The 18,363-nt window shown below is 38.1% G+C and overlaps 1 protein-coding gene across 1 annotated transcript in view; it reads left to right on the top strand.

The window, feature by feature from the left end:
• Positions 1-18,363, top strand: part of LOC149287193 (MAGUK p55 subfamily member 7) — an 86,642-nt gene that overhangs the window by 34,754 nt on the left and 33,525 nt on the right. Inside the window, exons 6-10 of the mRNA XM_089493186.1 lie at positions 1,578-1,659; positions 1,747-1,832; positions 3,853-3,927; positions 4,045-4,241; positions 4,775-4,839. Of these exons, the coding sequence (XP_089349312.1) occupies positions 1,578-1,659; positions 1,747-1,832; positions 3,853-3,927; positions 4,045-4,241; positions 4,775-4,839 (505 nt within the window). The remainder of the gene's footprint in view (positions 1-1,577; positions 1,660-1,746; positions 1,833-3,852; positions 3,928-4,044; positions 4,242-4,774; positions 4,840-18,363) is intronic.

The raw sequence follows: 18,363 nt of genomic DNA on the forward strand, positions 1-18,363 counted from the left end.
ATGAGGTTCCTTTTTTTTTTATTACAACTTTAATTTCTTTGGAAGAGGTATAAATTCAGTCTAACACTCTTCTCCCCTGTAGCTGATTGTACAATGATCAGAAAGAAGCGCTCTGCAGTCCTGCATGCCTTATCGCTGTATATGTGATAAGACAGCATAAGGGTCTTCATGGACTCCAGCAGGGCCTGTCACACCCCACAGGGTCTCTTGAACTCAGATTAGTTCTTCCAGCGGTGGAAAATATGTAACTCGAGTTCCCCATTCAGCTTTATGATTGATAGCGGTAAATAGTTTGAGCATACCCACTGAGTTTAGTAGGTGTATCGAGCTGGAAATTAGTCCAGAGCATGCTGAACACTGAATAACCGTCAGCAGAAAGCTGATATCTTCACTGGGATATCTGGAAAAGGTGACGTTCGGAATCAAGGGTATGTATTACGGAGATGTTCCCAAACTTAAGATGAGCGCGTTACTCTACTTTCCATGCTTGGCCCTTTTCTGCGATGTGTTGACCTTAGTCTGTGTTCAAGATTCGTCCAGCTGTGAAGCTGTTAAACAAATAGCTGTTGGTTAATAGCTGTTCCTTTTTATTGCTTTGCAAATATCCTGGAAATTCTATCCGTGTTGTGTAGAATATTTGTTTTTGTCAGGAGCAAGTGAGAAGAGATGTCTGCAAAGTCACTTTTTGAGAACCGTAATGTACGCAGATGAAAAAATGCCACGCTTCTGTGATTCATACAGTGAGAGCTTGTCTCTAGATAGACATCTTTGGCGGAACTCAGGCGTCGGGGAGCGAGAACTGAACTCTGGTATTTAGTGAGTTTTTTTGCGCTCCAGGGTATAGTTAAATATCCGCACCAAGACCACGCAAAGAGGTTTTTTTTTTTTCTTTTTCTTTTCACGGTCTGCTAAAAGATTATTTATTTTACATGTAAGGCCAGAGTTACTCGGATTAATTATTTGCTCTAATTATGGTTTAGTAGCCAATTAAAACTTTGAAACGTGTTATAAAATTGTATATTATTCGAAAGGGTGAGATAGAAAAAGGTGATGACTGGATTAGCGTATTTTTCCCAGTTACGCTGGGCAGATACGTTAATAAGCCCTTTAGAGCCAGCTCTGTATACACGCGTTCCTCCTGCCATGAGCACCTTTCCCTGAGGGTAAATATGAGCTCTAACAATTGCCCCAGCGCACCCACAAGGGAATTTGGGGCATGTGCGAGGAGTGTCTGTGCCCCTTCAAGCACTTTAGGGCGAGTGGCCGATAAATGACATTTTTGTGTCCGCTGTCTTATAATTGTGTGCTATGCAGGTGTGTATCAAGATGCTAAATCGCACACTAAATCACACAGTCGGCATATTTAGGATGCCAAACGATTGCCTGATGACCAGTCCGCACGGTTTTGGTCTCTTACATTAGTGACTACTTCATAAATCATCGGGGGCCACTTCATAAATCATGAGAGATTCAGGAAATTGAAACAGCGACTCTCTACACTTCCGTGAATAAAGGCGTTACATTCAGTATGGCTCATCTCACTGGCTCTCAAAAGCGTGCATCTATTTTTCTTTTAGGGAGCAACGATTAAAAAAGATGAACGCACAGGGGCAATTGTTGTGGCAAGAATAATGCGCGGTGGAGCTGCCGACAGAAGTGGTGAGATTATAGACTTCATTTTTTTTCATTCCACGAGTTCTTTTCTCACGAGCATTCAAATGACTCATTTTGCTTTTCGTTTTGTAGGTCTGATCCATGTTGGTGATGAGCTAAGGGAAGTTAATGGAATTTCCGTGGAAGATAAGAAACCTGAAGAGATTATACATATTTTGGTAAATCTGGATATGAATCAAATTACTGATATATTAGTTATGTACTCCAATATCTTACTATATAATAAACATTATGGTTTAATGGTCTATATCTCTATATATCCAATATGGACAAAAGTATCGGGACACCTGACCATTACACCAGCAAGGACTTTGATGACATCACATTCTAAATACATAGACATTAATATTTAGTTGGCCCCCCTTTGGAGCTATAACAGCTTCCACTCTTCTGGGAAGGATTTCCACAAGATTTTGGGGCGTTTCTGTGGGAATTTTTGCCCATTCATCCAATAGAGCATTTGTGAGGTCAGGCACAGATGTTGGACGAGAAGACATTGCTATTTTGACCTTACAGTCAGTGGCGACTCTAGAAACAGTATATAGGGGGGGCACACAAGATACCACAGTCAAACTGGGGGGGGCATTCATAATTTCCACCATTAAATCATACCACCGAGAATATATATATATATATATATATATATATATATATATATATATTGCCAAAAGTAATGTGCTATGGAATGATACTTTTGTTATTGGACTAACTTAATACTTGATCATTCAACATGGGAAGCCCGAAGCCACAATTTAGTACGACTAATCCTTGAAATAAATATTATAGCATAAATAACACAATACCTTAACTTTTCCACTAAATTATTTCAGGGCCTTGAATGTTTTGTACCCTGAAGTCACTACAACTTCAGGAGGGCATTTTATCTCTGAATAAGTATAAATTAAATAATTCCAACTGTAAGTTAAGTGCCAGGAAACAGATAACCAAACACACACACCAACACAGGCTCTGTCACACCGACACCCAGACACACACACCAGGCTGGGCCACATATTAACTCATGCTCTCCCTCATTCAGACAATTCATCCACATATTAACGCATGCTGTCCCTCATTCAGACAGTTCATTCACACAATGCATACTCTCACTCATTCACACAGTGCATCCACACATTAATTCATACTCACTCATTAACATGTACCCCCTCTCCCTCCCATATCACATTCTACCCCTTCTGCCTCCCTTATCTCATTCTACCCCTTCTGCCTCCCTTATCTCTTTCTACCCCTTCTCCCTCCCTTATCACTTTCTACCCCTTCTCTCTCCCTTATCACTTTCTACCCCTTCTCCCTCCCTTATCACTTTCTACCCCTTCTCTCTCCCTTATCACTTTCTAACCCCTCTCCCTCCTCTTTCCCTACTCACCCCCTTTGTATTTCACTCACCTTTAAAGTCCTGCGGCGGGAGAACGAGGCTTCTGTCTTCCTTCTCTGCCGCGGTTCGCGCTGCTTCACTGCTGAGCGCCGGATATGATGTCATATACCGGAGCTCAGTATGAAACGCCGGCACCGAGGCGGAGGTGGAGGAGAGTGAGGGGGGCTGAGCGGTTGCTAGGTGCCCCTCTCTCTCCTCCACGTCCCCAAAAGGCTGCCCAGGACTTAAAGTCCCATTGCGGGACAATTACACCACATTGTGGGCAATCCGCTGGATGGTTCCAAATTCGGCGGGGGGGCAAGGAATAACCTAGGGGGGAATTGCCCCCCCTGTAGCGACGCCACTGCTTACAGTCCATTTGGAGTATGAGTACACACAGACAGAAGTTAAGGGACTGCTCTGGGAAGGATGATTTCATTGGGGTGGAAGTCACATGCAGGAGTGGGTGGCCTTCTAATTGCAGAGGGGTTATTGAAAGGGAAGGAAGGAGCAGGAAGAAAAAGGAAAATGACTGGAATAAGTAGTAAGGGAGCCACAATAGGAACAAATTAGAAAATCATACAGAGTACCTCGTGATGTGAAGGGGAGATACAGTTTGCCTCTTATTTAACTCTGCAATGTTATATGTGTAGGTATCATGCTAATCTTAGCAAATGTTGTTTCACGAATAAAAGTTCTTTGTGTTCAGTAATGAACCAAGTAACCAAACTACTGTATTTGGGTACAGCTTATAATTATATATAATACATTATCTGCTTTATTGTTTATTTTGAATATTTCAGGCCCAGTCACAAGGTGCAATTACATTTAAAATCATACCCAGCATCAAAGAGGAATCGCCAAACAATGACGGCAAGGTAATGGGCCGATTGTGATTGAACAGTTTGAAGTCTCAGTACTGGGCTATCGGACGTGTGCTAGGCAGTGTTTGTCAAGTGTTTTGAAGCTGAATAGACTGTGCTCTTATCTTGCAGATGTTTGTTAAAGCTCTCTTTGATTACTATCCTAATGACGATAAAGCTATTCCTTGTAAAGAAGCTGGGCTAAAGTTCCAAAAGGGAGATATCCTTCAGATCATGAGCCAGGATGATGCAACTTGGTGGCAAGCCAAACACGAAGGTGACGCCAATCCCAGAGCAGGCCTGGTTCCTTCAAAACAGTTCCAGGAGAGGTTAGCTACTCAATTCTCTCCCTCCGACTCTCATTCTTCTAGGGAGCTATGTTGTATTTCGCCATACAGAAGGTATCTCACCAAAACACACGCAAATAGCAGGGTCGTGACCGTCTTCAAACAAACTCAGGGAAACTTTCACAAATATTTGAGACTTTCCTGTTGTCTGGCCAAAAAAGACTAATGACAGAATATGATAGTAGTTTTTGCGATCCAGATTGGAAAGCGACCATATGGAAAATAGAACCTTAGAATCTCAGTCTCCATTGCTGGAATATGTTTTGCAACATTATTTTGGACTACTGACAGGTGTTGGGAAAATATTTTGAACCGCTGGTTGCGTTTTGTTTATTGGATAGATTTGATCAGGCGTCGGATTTCTTTCTTTTTTTTTTTTTCCGGTGGACTTTTTTTAAAATAAAAAGAAAAAAAATATCCAAAGTAGCTGTAGTATGTGTTTCATAAAAAATTCTAATCCGGTAATGGAGATGTTGGATTTCATTGGCCTTTATGTACGCTCTTTTCCCTTACAGGAGATTTGCACTGAGGAAACCTGTTGTATTGAACCAGCCGCAGAAAGCCCCTAACAGAAAATCATGTAAGTCTGTTACAGGTGGATGGAATATATGTGAGCTTACCTAAAGGCCGAAATGGCCTGAGAAGGATTTGGAATACCTTTCCTTAGAGCATACTTCATGCTTATGAAAAACAGTGAGCAGACATAAAACATAAACCATTGATTTCAGTATGCCTATAAATTGCCAAATGTATGGGGGGGGTGTTAACATATAATAAAAAAAATACATTATATATATATATACGTAAATACACACAAGTAGATTAGTATGTATATAGGTGGGTTATAAACCTATGATCCACAGATATTTGTACAGAATGTATTCTTCTGCTATGGTTACTGTTGCCCCTAAAGAATTATTCACTCGTTGTGGAGTTATATTTTCCTATTTGTGCAATTATTTTATATTTTATATATTTTTTTTGGTAGTTATTTTGCATATGATAGTATATTTTCCTATTTTATAAAATTATCAAAGAATCTTGTTGTCAAGAGACAATGGCTTGGCAATCTCCAGGCTGTACACGGAAGCTTGGCTTGGCCAGACTCAAAAGTGGCTTAAGCTGGCTTGGTTGCCATGTGCAGACACCAAGGGTCGTCTCGTGCTATATCTGGCTCGCCCACAGCTCGGTCTGGTAGTAGAGCAAGAACGCCAGGGTGGTGAAATACAGTCAAAGACATGAAGACGTTCAGGATCCTCAGCTGATAATAGAGAAGGCTAGATACATGGAGCTGGTGTGGGAAACGTATGGGTTATATGGCTAAGAAAGAATGGAAAAAGAATCAATCTAAAGAAAGTTGTGTAAAAATCCTTCATTGTATGAATTATGTGTAAGCTGAGAATGGGCAAACAGGTAAATAACTCATTTGAATGCTTTAGGTAACATGTGTGTTTTGGTGGATCGCACACTGGGTCATTTTTCCTGGTTCTGATCACTGGGATTTATTCAATAAGTTAGGAGTTTGCAGGAGTCGAACGTTTCAACTTTCTGATATCACTATACATGATGAAGGGCAAACTCCAATGAGCTTCTTCTGCAAGAACAGTTTGGTTGCCCATGTCTAATGTATAGTTTAGAGTTCTTAGAATTCACCTCACCGGCTGGCCAGGGCAATCCCAACTTATTTGCAGGAGAAACGTTCCATGGCTGGCCCATCATAATGCGTAGTGAAGTCTGCGAGTTCAAATAGCAAACTCTCTCTTGAGTGAATAAACCCAAATTTGTGGGCACATGCTTGGTCATGATTTTATTCCCACCAAAGTTTTTTTTTCTTTCGTGCCAAGAAGCACAGAGTAGGTTCAAAAAGCCAAAGTGTATTTATACAAGATTGTAGTATATTCTACAAGGCTTCACATAAATACATTTATATATTTTTGGTGCAATTCCATTTAATGAATGAAAATAGAAAATATTATTATATGATGTTATTGAGTTTTTGTGGGCCTGAGCTTATGTAAAAGAAAACTTTAACTCACTCCTTAAAACCTCTGTAACTATGGTGTTTAGCGCAGAAAAGATTTATTTTTCTTTCCATTTAAAATCTGCAAAGCATTACGCATTGAGCCCGAGTAACACTTCTTCAGTCTTCCTGTGGTATCACACAATGCAACTCAGATGACCCAAAACGGAATTTTTATTGTGTGCAAAGTTAACAGCAGTGTTCTAGATCGTGACACATTCTTTTAAATGTGTTCAAAGCCTATGTGTTGCTGACAATGGGACACCATAGATCATGCAATGTCACATCCAAGTCCGTCCCAATACCTGCGCATCATCATTCTCTTTTTTAATGACGTTTAAAGCCTAATTGATGTTATCATGAAGGTAGCGCATACAAAACTTTCTTAAACTACTCGATAAAGATATCACTCCACATGGAACGACCATAAGGTGCTACGTGGGCAGGTTCAGAATCTCATCCAAGATCACAGCAGGTTCCCAGTAGTCAATAACTGACTTTAGTCTCCAAAACCCTCCGGCAACATCACCTTTGGCTTCTTCGGGAGGGGATAATCACCAAAAAGCGCATATTAAAATCAATATTTTCTTTCCACTGGAATATTACGCCAACATCTGTTTTAGGTATTTCTACATATTTTTATTTGCCCTGTTACTTCTTGGTTTTAAAAGAAGCTCGTGAAAAGTGAGCCCTGTACCAGAATTATATTGGCTCAATTATGGCACGAAACCTAGAAAGGAAAGTTATATCCAGAGTGTAAGTTAGGCATAGAATTGGGGTTTATTCTTTCGCTAGTTTTTAAAAAAAATCATATCTTAAATATTTTATGTTGCCCAAGATAGGTCATGGTACACATTTCATACAGTGTCCAAATGGTCTTAGCTTTTCACAGGCTCTGAGTCACATACATCATTCAGAGACTTGTTAGAGTAATGACATCAGAGAACGGAGAGAACTATGACCAAGAAAACCAAAAGCAATGATAAAATGCAATGAGTTAAAGCATGCTGAGGTGTAGAGTTGGGGGCATCATACTGACTGATGTATGGACAAAGAAGAGAGAGACTTCTAGATTAGCCCATGTACTGAATCTGTACCTCTGCATGTTACATATTTATCATTTTTAATCAATTTTAATACCAATATGTTATGGTTTACAGAGGAACACTATACTTGTAAACAGTCTGTAGCACTAGATATGTACGAACCGTCTGCTAAAACAATTAAATGAGTACGTACAACGTCCCGCATGGGATGAAATTAGGGGTCCAGTGCAATGTTTATTGGGACATCATGGCAAATAGAGGTGACTTTAGACAGGTGCGATGGTATCTGTAAGATTTAAATCTAAAGAATTTTAAGAATGGATCCTAGAATAAAAAAACAATAACACACGATGGGTGGTTTTTGTGATTCAATAATTCTTTTGTTCCAAATGTTTCAGTCTCTTTAATGAACCTACCAGCATTTAATAATAGTAACTGTGAATTGCATAGTACATGTCAAACAGCAAACGTTTATTTTAAACCATTGGTGTGCTTTTTCTATGTACTATTTCCCACGAGGCTGTCTAGAACAGGGCTCTTGTGTGGCGGTTCTGCGTTAAAGTGTGTTTGTGTTGTCGGAGAATGTGCTCTGAGATATTTGGTTAATATCTGCTACACTGTCAGGTCGGCATTAATGAAGAAGAAGCAGGAACTGCAGGCACTAAAACATATGTTATTCTTTTTTTTTTTTTTTTATGGAAGCATAGCTTGGAGGAATATAAAAACATAATAGAAACAGTAAAAAAAATCCATTGCCTGTGTTTGCAAATTGCTAACATTTGCCACTGACAAAAAAAAGAAAGAGAGCGATATGAAATGCCCTTTTTATTAAGCATTACGTTCCATAAATTTGGTATGTGGCATCATTAGTCTCTTCTATAGTTAAGGTTCATATTAGCAAAAATGTAAATAAAATCACTGCGTTATAGTCTGCCAAATATAAATGCGAACGGGGGGGGGGGGACATCCTATGGAAAATATGTTGTGTTTTGGATTAGAAACATGCTACATGCGCAGATTGTAAAGTCTAAATTCCCCTAGTGATACAGATGGCCAAAGTAGACTTTATCTGAACGAGCCCCCTACCGATAGTCTGCGTGTTGAGACATGTTAAGTACCGAGTCCACCAAGGGAATCGTTTTGTGTTCCATCAAGGAAAGAGAAGCTTTTATAGAAAGTACGAGCATGAAGTAACCTGTGCAAGTAATTCTCATACTACTAAGCCTCCGCACTTGTGTTTGGTACGTAATGAATGAAACCATTGAGCAGCGTTACAAGACATTCAGGGTCTAATAAGGATAGAATGAGGTTGATTTCGTACGGTCTATCTGTACAGCTGTTTTTGTTTTAAAGGAAGCTTATGTAAACCGATCTAAATAACCACCCACTTAGTCCTGTTTTTGCCTCGCAAAACAGGCAATGTTTTCGAAGCTGCTATGGCAATCTCCTTAATGTGAAATCAGTGTGCATATTCTAATTAGCAGTGGCAGGTTTTTTTGTACCCTCTTTTAAGTGTCCCTCGGAGATAGTCTTTGAATTCCGTTTCCACAGAGAGAGAAATTGGATTAAGGTGATTGCGCTACCACATAATGTAGTCATGCACCAGAGCTGGGACCACTGGTGAATCATCAACGAGTTGGCGTGGAGCCTTTCCACAAGGCAAGCGCCCTTCGTCAGAATGAGAATGAAGTCACTCATAAGAAACATATCTTGTTTGTTCGTCTTCCCGTGGGCTCTGTGTAATCATATCTCTGGTTACGAGCTCAGCAAAGCGATAGGATGTTAGCTGCAGTAAATCCACGTTTCTTCCAGTTAATAGTGCTTTCTGGAACTCTTACCACCTACCCTATATATAAAGATACGGCGCGCTTATAAGAACGTTTACCATGTGTGGCTTATAACCTGTTATAATTCATAGCCGTGCATGCTCAGTAGATGCGCAATTTTGATTTTGGGACATTAGTCCCTCGAATATTGAAATGTTAAGTACAGGAAGGTCAATCAGATATTGCTGCCGTTGACTTGCTGTGTGAGGTGCATAGAATGTAGTATTCAAAGTTTTAGAACCCACCAGCAAGGAAACAAAAGGCTAAAACCACTCTGTATATCAGCATCTTTGTTATCATTATTCTTATTTAATGAGTTCTTTCATTTTCATGGACATCATCATCCCCTTCAAGTGATGTGCGCTTCTCATTGTAATTGTTTGCCTGACGCAGTCTTGGGCTGTAATTAAGTCAAATAATGTCGTTGGCCAACAGTGTTGGCTGGACCCATTCGCCGACTGAATAGCGTCTATAGAATGATTTGAAACAAGATTCTAGAATATCATTGGGACCCTCACCTGAGGGCTCTGTTCACATAAAGTCTCGGTTTTAGCTATTGTTTTGGAACCTAAACTGCTCCCAGGTTGGCTCAAACATTATATAAACTTAAATCTAAAATAGACTTTCAGTTTTCAGCCTTATGGTGGTTATTTTACTAAAAGCACCATAGCCACCAACTTTCACAAGCTGGTGACTCTATATGGACAGTTTGGACACATTAGCTATCTCCGTAGGAATCCATCAGACTATTAAATAACTAAGAGATCTTGAGTTTAACGAAACCCTTCATCCCTTAGCATAGACCTTAGTAGGACCTTAGTTGTTGCTGGATTCTGGTAAGTTACAACTCCAAGTCCAGGAAGCTTGAAATATAATTGACGGCACATTTATTTGCTTCAGCACTGACCTCTATGACATGCTGCTGCAGCCCCTTTGATACATTTTGGAATCATTCAGCGTCTTTACGGTTTTATGCGGGTGAACGCAGTGGGCTTTGGGGGTTGGAGGACAATCTGTATCTTCTCACATGTCAACAATAACGGTGCTTAAATATATTTCTTTGCTACTTCGGTATTTGGTTTAATTATTTAACCTATATCTGTACACTTTCAAATGAATAGATCTGTGCATTTATAAATAATGTCTCTTTCTTTTTGGCTGTTCTAAGATGAGGAAACGGTTGAGTATGGTAGGTGGATGTTTCTGTTATTGATAAAACGTTTTCTGTTCCCCTGCCATATTTCGTCGCATTTTAATAATTTCTTTTTCCCTTTTTCCTTTTTTTGTGCATCTCAGAGGAAATTGAAGGTACATGTACAAATGTTTCTTTGCTTTGCCAAAAATAGTTCCATTTAGTCAACATGTGTTGGGAATTTAGCTCAGAACTTGCTCAAAACACAATTGTTACAGATTTTCAATATACTTCCTTTGAAATGGCTAAAATCATTGTTCTTATGTTGTCTTTATACTGTGGTGTATGTAATAACTTAGTGCTATAAAAAAATCCCTTTCTTTTTTGTGTTGAGTTGGTCTTTGCATTCTGATTCTTCTTTCTCTGCTTTATTTCTGTGCATCTCGTGTACCAGTTATTAATTTGAAAGCTTACCAAGACTTAATTTCTTTGTTTCAGCCAATAATAAAAAGCAGACATGAATAAAATATACATCACTATATGTCGGGGGAAAAAACCTTTTCCTCTAACTAAATTAAACTATATTTAAAATGTGTGTGTGTGTGTGTGTGTATATATATATGTATATATATATGTATATATATATATATATATATATATTTTAAAAAAAAATTGTTACCCCTTTTTATAAAGAAAAATGCTAAGCGCCCTACCTGGTCTTTGTGCTTTTAAATGAAATTCAAACCTAGGTCCGTTAGTTACAGAAATGTTAATAGGACACATGTTAGATATGTAAGACAGGACAGATACCAAATAGAAATGTAGAATATAATTCCTACATGTTCTATAAAACAGTAAATGTTTGTTCAAAAATAAAATCTATAAGTTACATGAAATATGAATTCAGATTTTACTTTATGAAATTACCCTGTACAGATATGTGGGTCTCTAGGTATTGATTAGCGATTAGATTTATTGTAGGTGACATCGTAGTTCAAAATAACCAAAGCTCTTGGAGTTTCTTTATTCTCTATAAATAGAGCCCAGAGTCACCGTCTTAAAGGGCCAGTAATGCCCACATTTTTATTTGCAGGGTTTAACGAGGCAACCTGTGATAGACAATCATTTTGTCCATGTAATTTGCACGCTATCCTTCTACAGAATGTAAACATTGCACGTGAAAAAGCCAGGATTAGGTGTCCTGGAAAGTGCTTCCTATGAGGGGGGTCAAAATATTTGATTTAAAAAGGGAAAGAAAGCAGAATGACCCTTTACTGTACTAAAATAATGTCATTTTCTTATTAGGACAATATTGTTTCGAGTAATTTAAAGAGTTGACTGCATGTGGAAAGCTACAAATGTGTGATTTCATGTCAGGCGCATAGCCGTGTTCTGTTCTTCTAACAAATAAGTTTTCACGTCAAATTGACTTTAATTCTTACTTCTTTTATTGTTTATAATCCCTACGATCACAAACCAAGCTGGGATCTTTTAAATCTACTTTAAAAGACTGTGTCTCTGGTTGAAGCTTTTTAAAGACAGTTGACTGATAATGGACTGTAACGCGTCTTCCAAAATCCAAGGTGCCTTTGGCAGAACACCTGGGGCTGTTAATCTCTTTTTACTGTTCTGCTAAATTTTGTGCAGCCTCCAGTGACCCACTGTGCATTTCAGATGAAAACCAGATTGCAGAGAAAAGATACGGCATCCCAATAGTATATATATATATATATTTTCCCCCTAATAGCAATATTTTTCTGTGGCTTTGAAAGTCGGATATGGCCCAATTTGTCTTTAAAATATAATATAAAATAAAATAGTAGAAAATATAAAAATAATATTGTTATAATGTTATAAATCTGCTTTACACTATTGAAGTGCATTAAGCCAATAAAAAGCCACAATTTACATAGTAGTAAATCTCCAAATAATAGCCTTTTCCAATAAGATAGACAGGGCAGGGAAATTATGGAGATGATCTAGAATAAAAAAAAACAAAAAAAAAAAACAGAAAAATAACCTTAATTCACCTTAAGCAGTGAGATCATATTTGTCCTAAACAATTAAGCCACTTCCTCGCAGGCAAAATTGGTAACTGTGCACTGTTGTTTGGACAGACTTCAAGTCAGAAAATAGTTTTTCTGTTTGCTAATTTGTGTAATATATCCTTTTCAAATGGCTGGTTTGCCTATTCCTGGAAAAATTATCTTGGGGGAATTATGAATATGAAAGCAGATTGTTAAAAAAAATAAAAATAAATAAAAATTACAAAACAATAGAACAATATCTGATCCTACAAGACGCACGTTTTTCTAAGCAGCGCCTGTTTATTTCCTGTAGATGCTGCCATTCCATTTACAAATACCCTTACTTTTTACCAAAAGGTAAAACTAGTCTAAACCTTACATTTGCAGCAAAATGCAAAAAAAAAAAAATGCATTCACTGAACACACTGGAAAATATTGCATTTATCGCAGACAGAAAATCTGATTTCTGGTGTTTTTATGCTGTGCTTCAAAATGTCTTTCTCTTTCCTTTTTTATTAATTTATTTTTAATTTTTTTTTATAAGAAAAGTTTCTTTTTTTGCACTTGTGGCTGGCCCTCTAACTGTTCTGCTTTATTTCTTGGCTTTTGTCTGTGCGTTTTTATACTTCATCCAGAAGATGCAGGATATGACGCTCATAACACGGGGACCTATTTAGGTGAGAAATTGGATACAGATTTTGGTCTTTACCCCATTTTAAATACTCTTTCGGTTTCTTCTGTCTTTCGTTCTTTCCTCTTTTTTTGTTGTCTTTTCTTTTGTTGCATCTTTTAGGAGCAGAAGGAAGAGATAAAGGTAGGAGCAGTGATTACCGCATCGCCATGTCCTGTCCTCATGTAAATGAATGTTGGGATCTCTCAATAAGTCATGTCACGGCATTAATTTTAATCATTTTGAACATCAAATATTTTGGCAGACTGGATGGACCAAATGATCCCTTTCTGCCATCACATTTCTGTGTAATTTGGAGAAATATGAAAAATCATGCATTGTGATGCAGTGAAACATGATGGCGATATTGTGTTAGAGAATTCAGTAAGCACTAGTGTATTTAACTACATTATAATACAGAATATAAAAAAATAAATTACTAACTCGCTCAGTATTCAGAGCATAAAATATTGAGTTATTTTTCTCCAAATGTTAATTTCATGTGTGACAAGAATTAATAATAATAATAATAGGGATGCTGAAGTTTCAGCAATTCAGTGGACTCCATGACAGATTTAGTAATTTGGTTTTGTTCATATTTAACCTATTAACTACGGTTATATGTCCTAGTGCCCCCTTCTAATGTCCAGTGACTGAAATTGAGATGTTCTTCTCAAATTCACCTTGACTATCACAGGGCTTAGGTGATGGCCACTGCTCGTATTCTGCCAGTCAACTTGTTTTTTTAAGACCGAATAAAGGTTCCTTGTCACAATTCAGTTCTTATCCCTGTTCTGCTGCTCGGGTTTTAGGGTACATTATCTGCTAAAGTCTACTCAAAATTCTAAAGCAGATGAGCATCAGAAGATTGAGCTTCTGTTTCCCAGATCGTGTGATGCACACATCTTTTGTCCGTGTTCATTTTAATGTCATTTTATTCCATTCCACTCCTTTGCATGTAATGAGGTTGGTTGGCGTGGCTTTGCCTACTGCTTATTCACCCTTGTGTGAACTTGCTTTGTTCGAAAGTTGCCAAAGGAGCAGTTTATTGTGTGCTGAACCTCTCATCCTAACTTCAAACTGTTCTTCAACAATTCCTAGCAACCCTGCCAAGGTATTTCACTTCTTTTTTCCAGCATAAGATGCATTTTGGATGAGTTCATGTAAGCAGGGATATGTTGGGGTCAGAAAGGATCCGTACCTATACAAAGAATTTTCAAGTCGTGGATCACCATGATTAATGTATTTATTGTCTTTCATACGACTAATACCGAATTCAGTACACCTTTCATCCTCCCTCAACAAATACGTTCTGTGGTATAAAGCATTTTAAAATATTTACGACGTCTGAATAACACACAAATCATTTTATTCTGATTTGATGCACCTGTGTAGAGCAGCGGAGATATTTTCAGGTCTCCTAAATTTCTGAAATTGTTTGAAAACAAATGACAGTTTCCATGAAAACATTATTGATGGTTTCTTAAGGTTCCAGAACTGCGCCATTGAGATTTAAAGATACGTATACTGAGCTAGCATTTTATACACACGTTTACTGTTGCAGATGTGATGCTACGTCTCGGCAGAAAAAGCACTTAAAATATTTCTGTTTTAGGTGACACAAACCCGCTGCCCGCTGTTTAATTAGGTCCATTTCGTTAGGACAGAAACATAGTATTCTTTTTTATCAAAGACGTTTGAAAATGTTTGGACCCCACAGGTAGGCTTCCCCCTGGACAGTACGACATTTATCCGATACAGCCCTCTACATTCTATCACTTATAATCACATAATATTTATTTGTGCTATTATTTAAAATGTTTTAATGGTTTTCCAGACTGTGAATTGTTAAACCATGGCATTGAGTAGCTGACAAAGTATTTTTGTTATTGGAATAAGTGGGATATTTTTGAAATAAGTGTCTTTGGAGAGGAAGGTGAAAGTGTGATTCTAAGGCTAGTTAATGAAGCCTTAAGAGATACATTCCATTTCATGCAATTATTTAATTTAATTATGTGATGCCCCCACTTTGTGGTAGTAGATTCTCTCTATGCTCCAGAGTATGTCTTGAATAAAATGGCCAGTACATTCCCTCACATGAAGCGGTTACAGTCACTTCAGCTATACCCTTGAGTTCTGGGGGTTTGCTCAGAACTTTCACCTTGTATTTGGCATGGTTGGTTGGCCATATGCATGGACCACTCAAACCTTCTTCATCGTCTCAACCCCAACAGGCTTTATCTGCTTAAGGATGATAATGCCAGTGAAAATGAGCCACCGATGTCAATGTTGTTTATATCCAACTGTTGCTCTCAAGGACCATAACCAAAAATCCACTGCATCTCCTTCGTCAACTCTGCAACTAAATAAGCATTTGTCCAAGATCCTGTCGATTACTCTTAATTGAATCTAATAGGTTTAAAAACTTAACAGGATCAAGGCATTCTTGTTTCTGTTATAGCCATTATTTTTTTATTAACGTGTAATATGTCTTCGTTCCTAACAGTTCAATGTTCTATGCATAGTTGAGGTTGGACAAACTCGTGCATGCTGGGTTTGAGGTTTAACAAGCATGGAAAACAGGAAATCTTTTGCAATGCACTGTTGGTGCTGAACATGTTTTCGTTCCTAAAATTTCCATATTTGTCCCCAATTTTCCATATGCAGCGGCTTTAGTTTCCAAGGCTTATCATTGTGGATCTTAAGTCTGACCTTCCACAGACACCAGTCACTTTCTTGGAGTTGCAATAAACGTTTTTTGCCTCAATACAGACAACCCACTCAATTGTAGTAACTTCATTCCAAGCCAGAAGTATATGGAAAACACTCCCCGTGGCACCCTTAGCCAAGTCTGTGATTGCCAGACAGGGTAGGTGAAATGCGGTGCTCGGCTGTCTAATGTTTTAACAAAGCCTTAAAAGAGAAACATTACAATGTTTCTCCTTTTAAGTAGTCTTCTTAATTATTAAAAAACGATCCAAAGCTGATAAAACAAAAATAAAAAGCCTTCGAGTACAACACATGTCCTCATTAGCAAAGCCGTTTTCATAGCTCTCTGAAAAGAGTCTTTTGTGAGCATATGGTGAACGCGGATGAAAATCATCTGTTTGCTGTTCTCGACAATGTTTTCTTATACACAGAAGACATACCCAGGGGTTTTATTAATGCGGTCTAAGTCTGCAAGTTGGGAGTTACTCCAGAAACAAGTGGAGTCTGCACTACGTTTGTGCCGACTAATTGAGGACATCGGACGTGTACGAAACCCGGATGTTCCTCTGCTCGCGGTGATGGCAGAGACATCTGAGAATATGCAGCCACTCTTTATTCCAATTCAAAGTGAAGTGTCTCAGTAAAGTGGGGTAGTCAATACACAGTGTAATGCTAAGCAAGCCAAATTAATTTGGTATATATAACTTTTACCATTCTAAAAACGTTCCCGATGTCCTCAGTGTTTCTAGTGCTAAAATAAAAAAATGTGATGCTCAATATGTTATACATTTTTATTTTTTGGTAGACATAAGACCTTGAGCTCGTAGAACAATGTGTCCGTAATAAGAAGGCCAACTAGAGAAGAATGAGTTGGCCACCTCCTTGATAGTAATACATTTATGAGTTTTAAAGTAATACATGATTGAAAAAAGGAAGAAATGTGAAAAACATGAATTCCCAAAAAGTGACACTTTTGTATAAAACGAGTTCTGTAGGTCATCTGGTCCGTGACACTGCTTTCAGGGAGCAGGAACTCGTTGCATTCCTTTGGCAGTTCTGTATATGAAAATTAATGATCTGACAACATTAATTCCTGTCTTGCTTTCCAGACTTTTCTGATGTGCCCTGTGCCCTGTGCTGTTAGCTGCGCTGCGTTTTTAAGAAATAGGATACGCTTTTGGGTAAACCATCGAATGCAGTGCTTTGGGAGCAGTCGAGACACTTAAGACAATGTTAGGAACTCATTGTTAAAGCCCAAAAGATTTACAGTTTTTGCTGTGACGACTCTGGCTTGTGTCGTTTTGTTAAAGAGAAACCACAAGCAAGAATCTATTGTGCAGAAGAAGGCAGCTGCCAGTAATGAGGTAGCAGTCACTTTTCCTTGCCATTCCTTCTATTTCCCGGATCACGCAGATGTCGGAAGTCCTATCCGAATGCTAAGCTTGCTGGTTTGTCCTTGCACCGTGTTTGATCTTCATAAGGGGCATGCAAGTTTTTTTTTTAGGTTTTAAAATCTTCAAGATCGCCCTAAAACGGTGTAACTGGGGCCTTTCTGATTCTTTTAGACAAAGTTATACTTCCATACATCATAGGGAATTTCACACCGCGCTGCCTTCCTAAACCTGTACATCTTTATCTGTCTTTATGATTTCCTTTTGTGTCAAGAATAAATTCTAGTACAACTGATGTTCTTTTCGCATCAATTATATCACACGATCTAAAGTATCCATGAGCTCGCAGCGGCCAAAGAGATGATTTTACTTGGTGTACAAAGATGTCTGCTCTCAGAATGGTTTTTTTATTCTTTCTTTTATCAAAATACAGCAGTGTCTTTTACAAACGGCTTTTTTTAAACCAAACATTTGGTATAATAATATGCACTGAATTGGGAAACATGACTCTGGAAATCAAGTTGGCCACGGTTAGAAAGTTGACTGCGCTGGACACATCTGTGTGGAATTCAGGGAGAAAAAACAATCAAGCTGAAGAGATACTTTATAAAGATCTCAATTGACGTAACGCAGTGAAATTCCAGGATCTATGGATGCCTAGCTGCTGCAATAGTTGTGTTACCCACCTCTACCCAAACCTACTGCCATTTAACTAGTTGTTGGTACTGGTGCTGAGTTCGTAGTTTCTATTCTGGTTTATATGTGAAGTTCCATACCTTGGAACGCTCTGGTTTTGCCCTTGGAGGCTGCGGCTATCACAATGATTTGGTCATTAATCTCTGGAACGATGTTTAGCAACCTTAAAGGTCTTTATTTCTGATTTATATGTGAATATGTTTAGATTCGGTTTGCTTATCCGTTGAGACACAAAATATTTGCCTACCATTCATGTAATATTTCCTAAAATCATAAACATCTCTTCACTTTACAACCATTATTCACCGGGGATCAGTTTAAAAGTTTGTTTTTACCAATTTGTAATGGATCAAGGTTTATTGGTGCCAATTTGAATAAGAACAGAATTAACAGTTGGATAGAAACATGATATTGTCTTTTTTTTTTTTTTTTTTTTAAGACTTTCTTATTATATATTATTAAAAAATCTGATTTTCTTCCCAACTATAAAGAACTAGAGAGGAATGTGTTGGGCATTCGCCAGTTTAATGAACGAAGATTAATTTATTATTTAGATGAATATATTAAGCCAGTTTACAGTAAGTGAA

Source organism: Sceloporus occidentalis, unplaced genomic scaffold (genome assembly GCF_023333645.1).
Source record: "Sceloporus occidentalis isolate IW3139 unplaced genomic scaffold, rSceOcc1.0.p SCAF_63, whole genome shotgun sequence".
In the NCBI taxonomy this organism is placed as follows: Eukaryota; Metazoa; Chordata; class Lepidosauria; order Squamata; family Phrynosomatidae; genus Sceloporus; species Sceloporus occidentalis.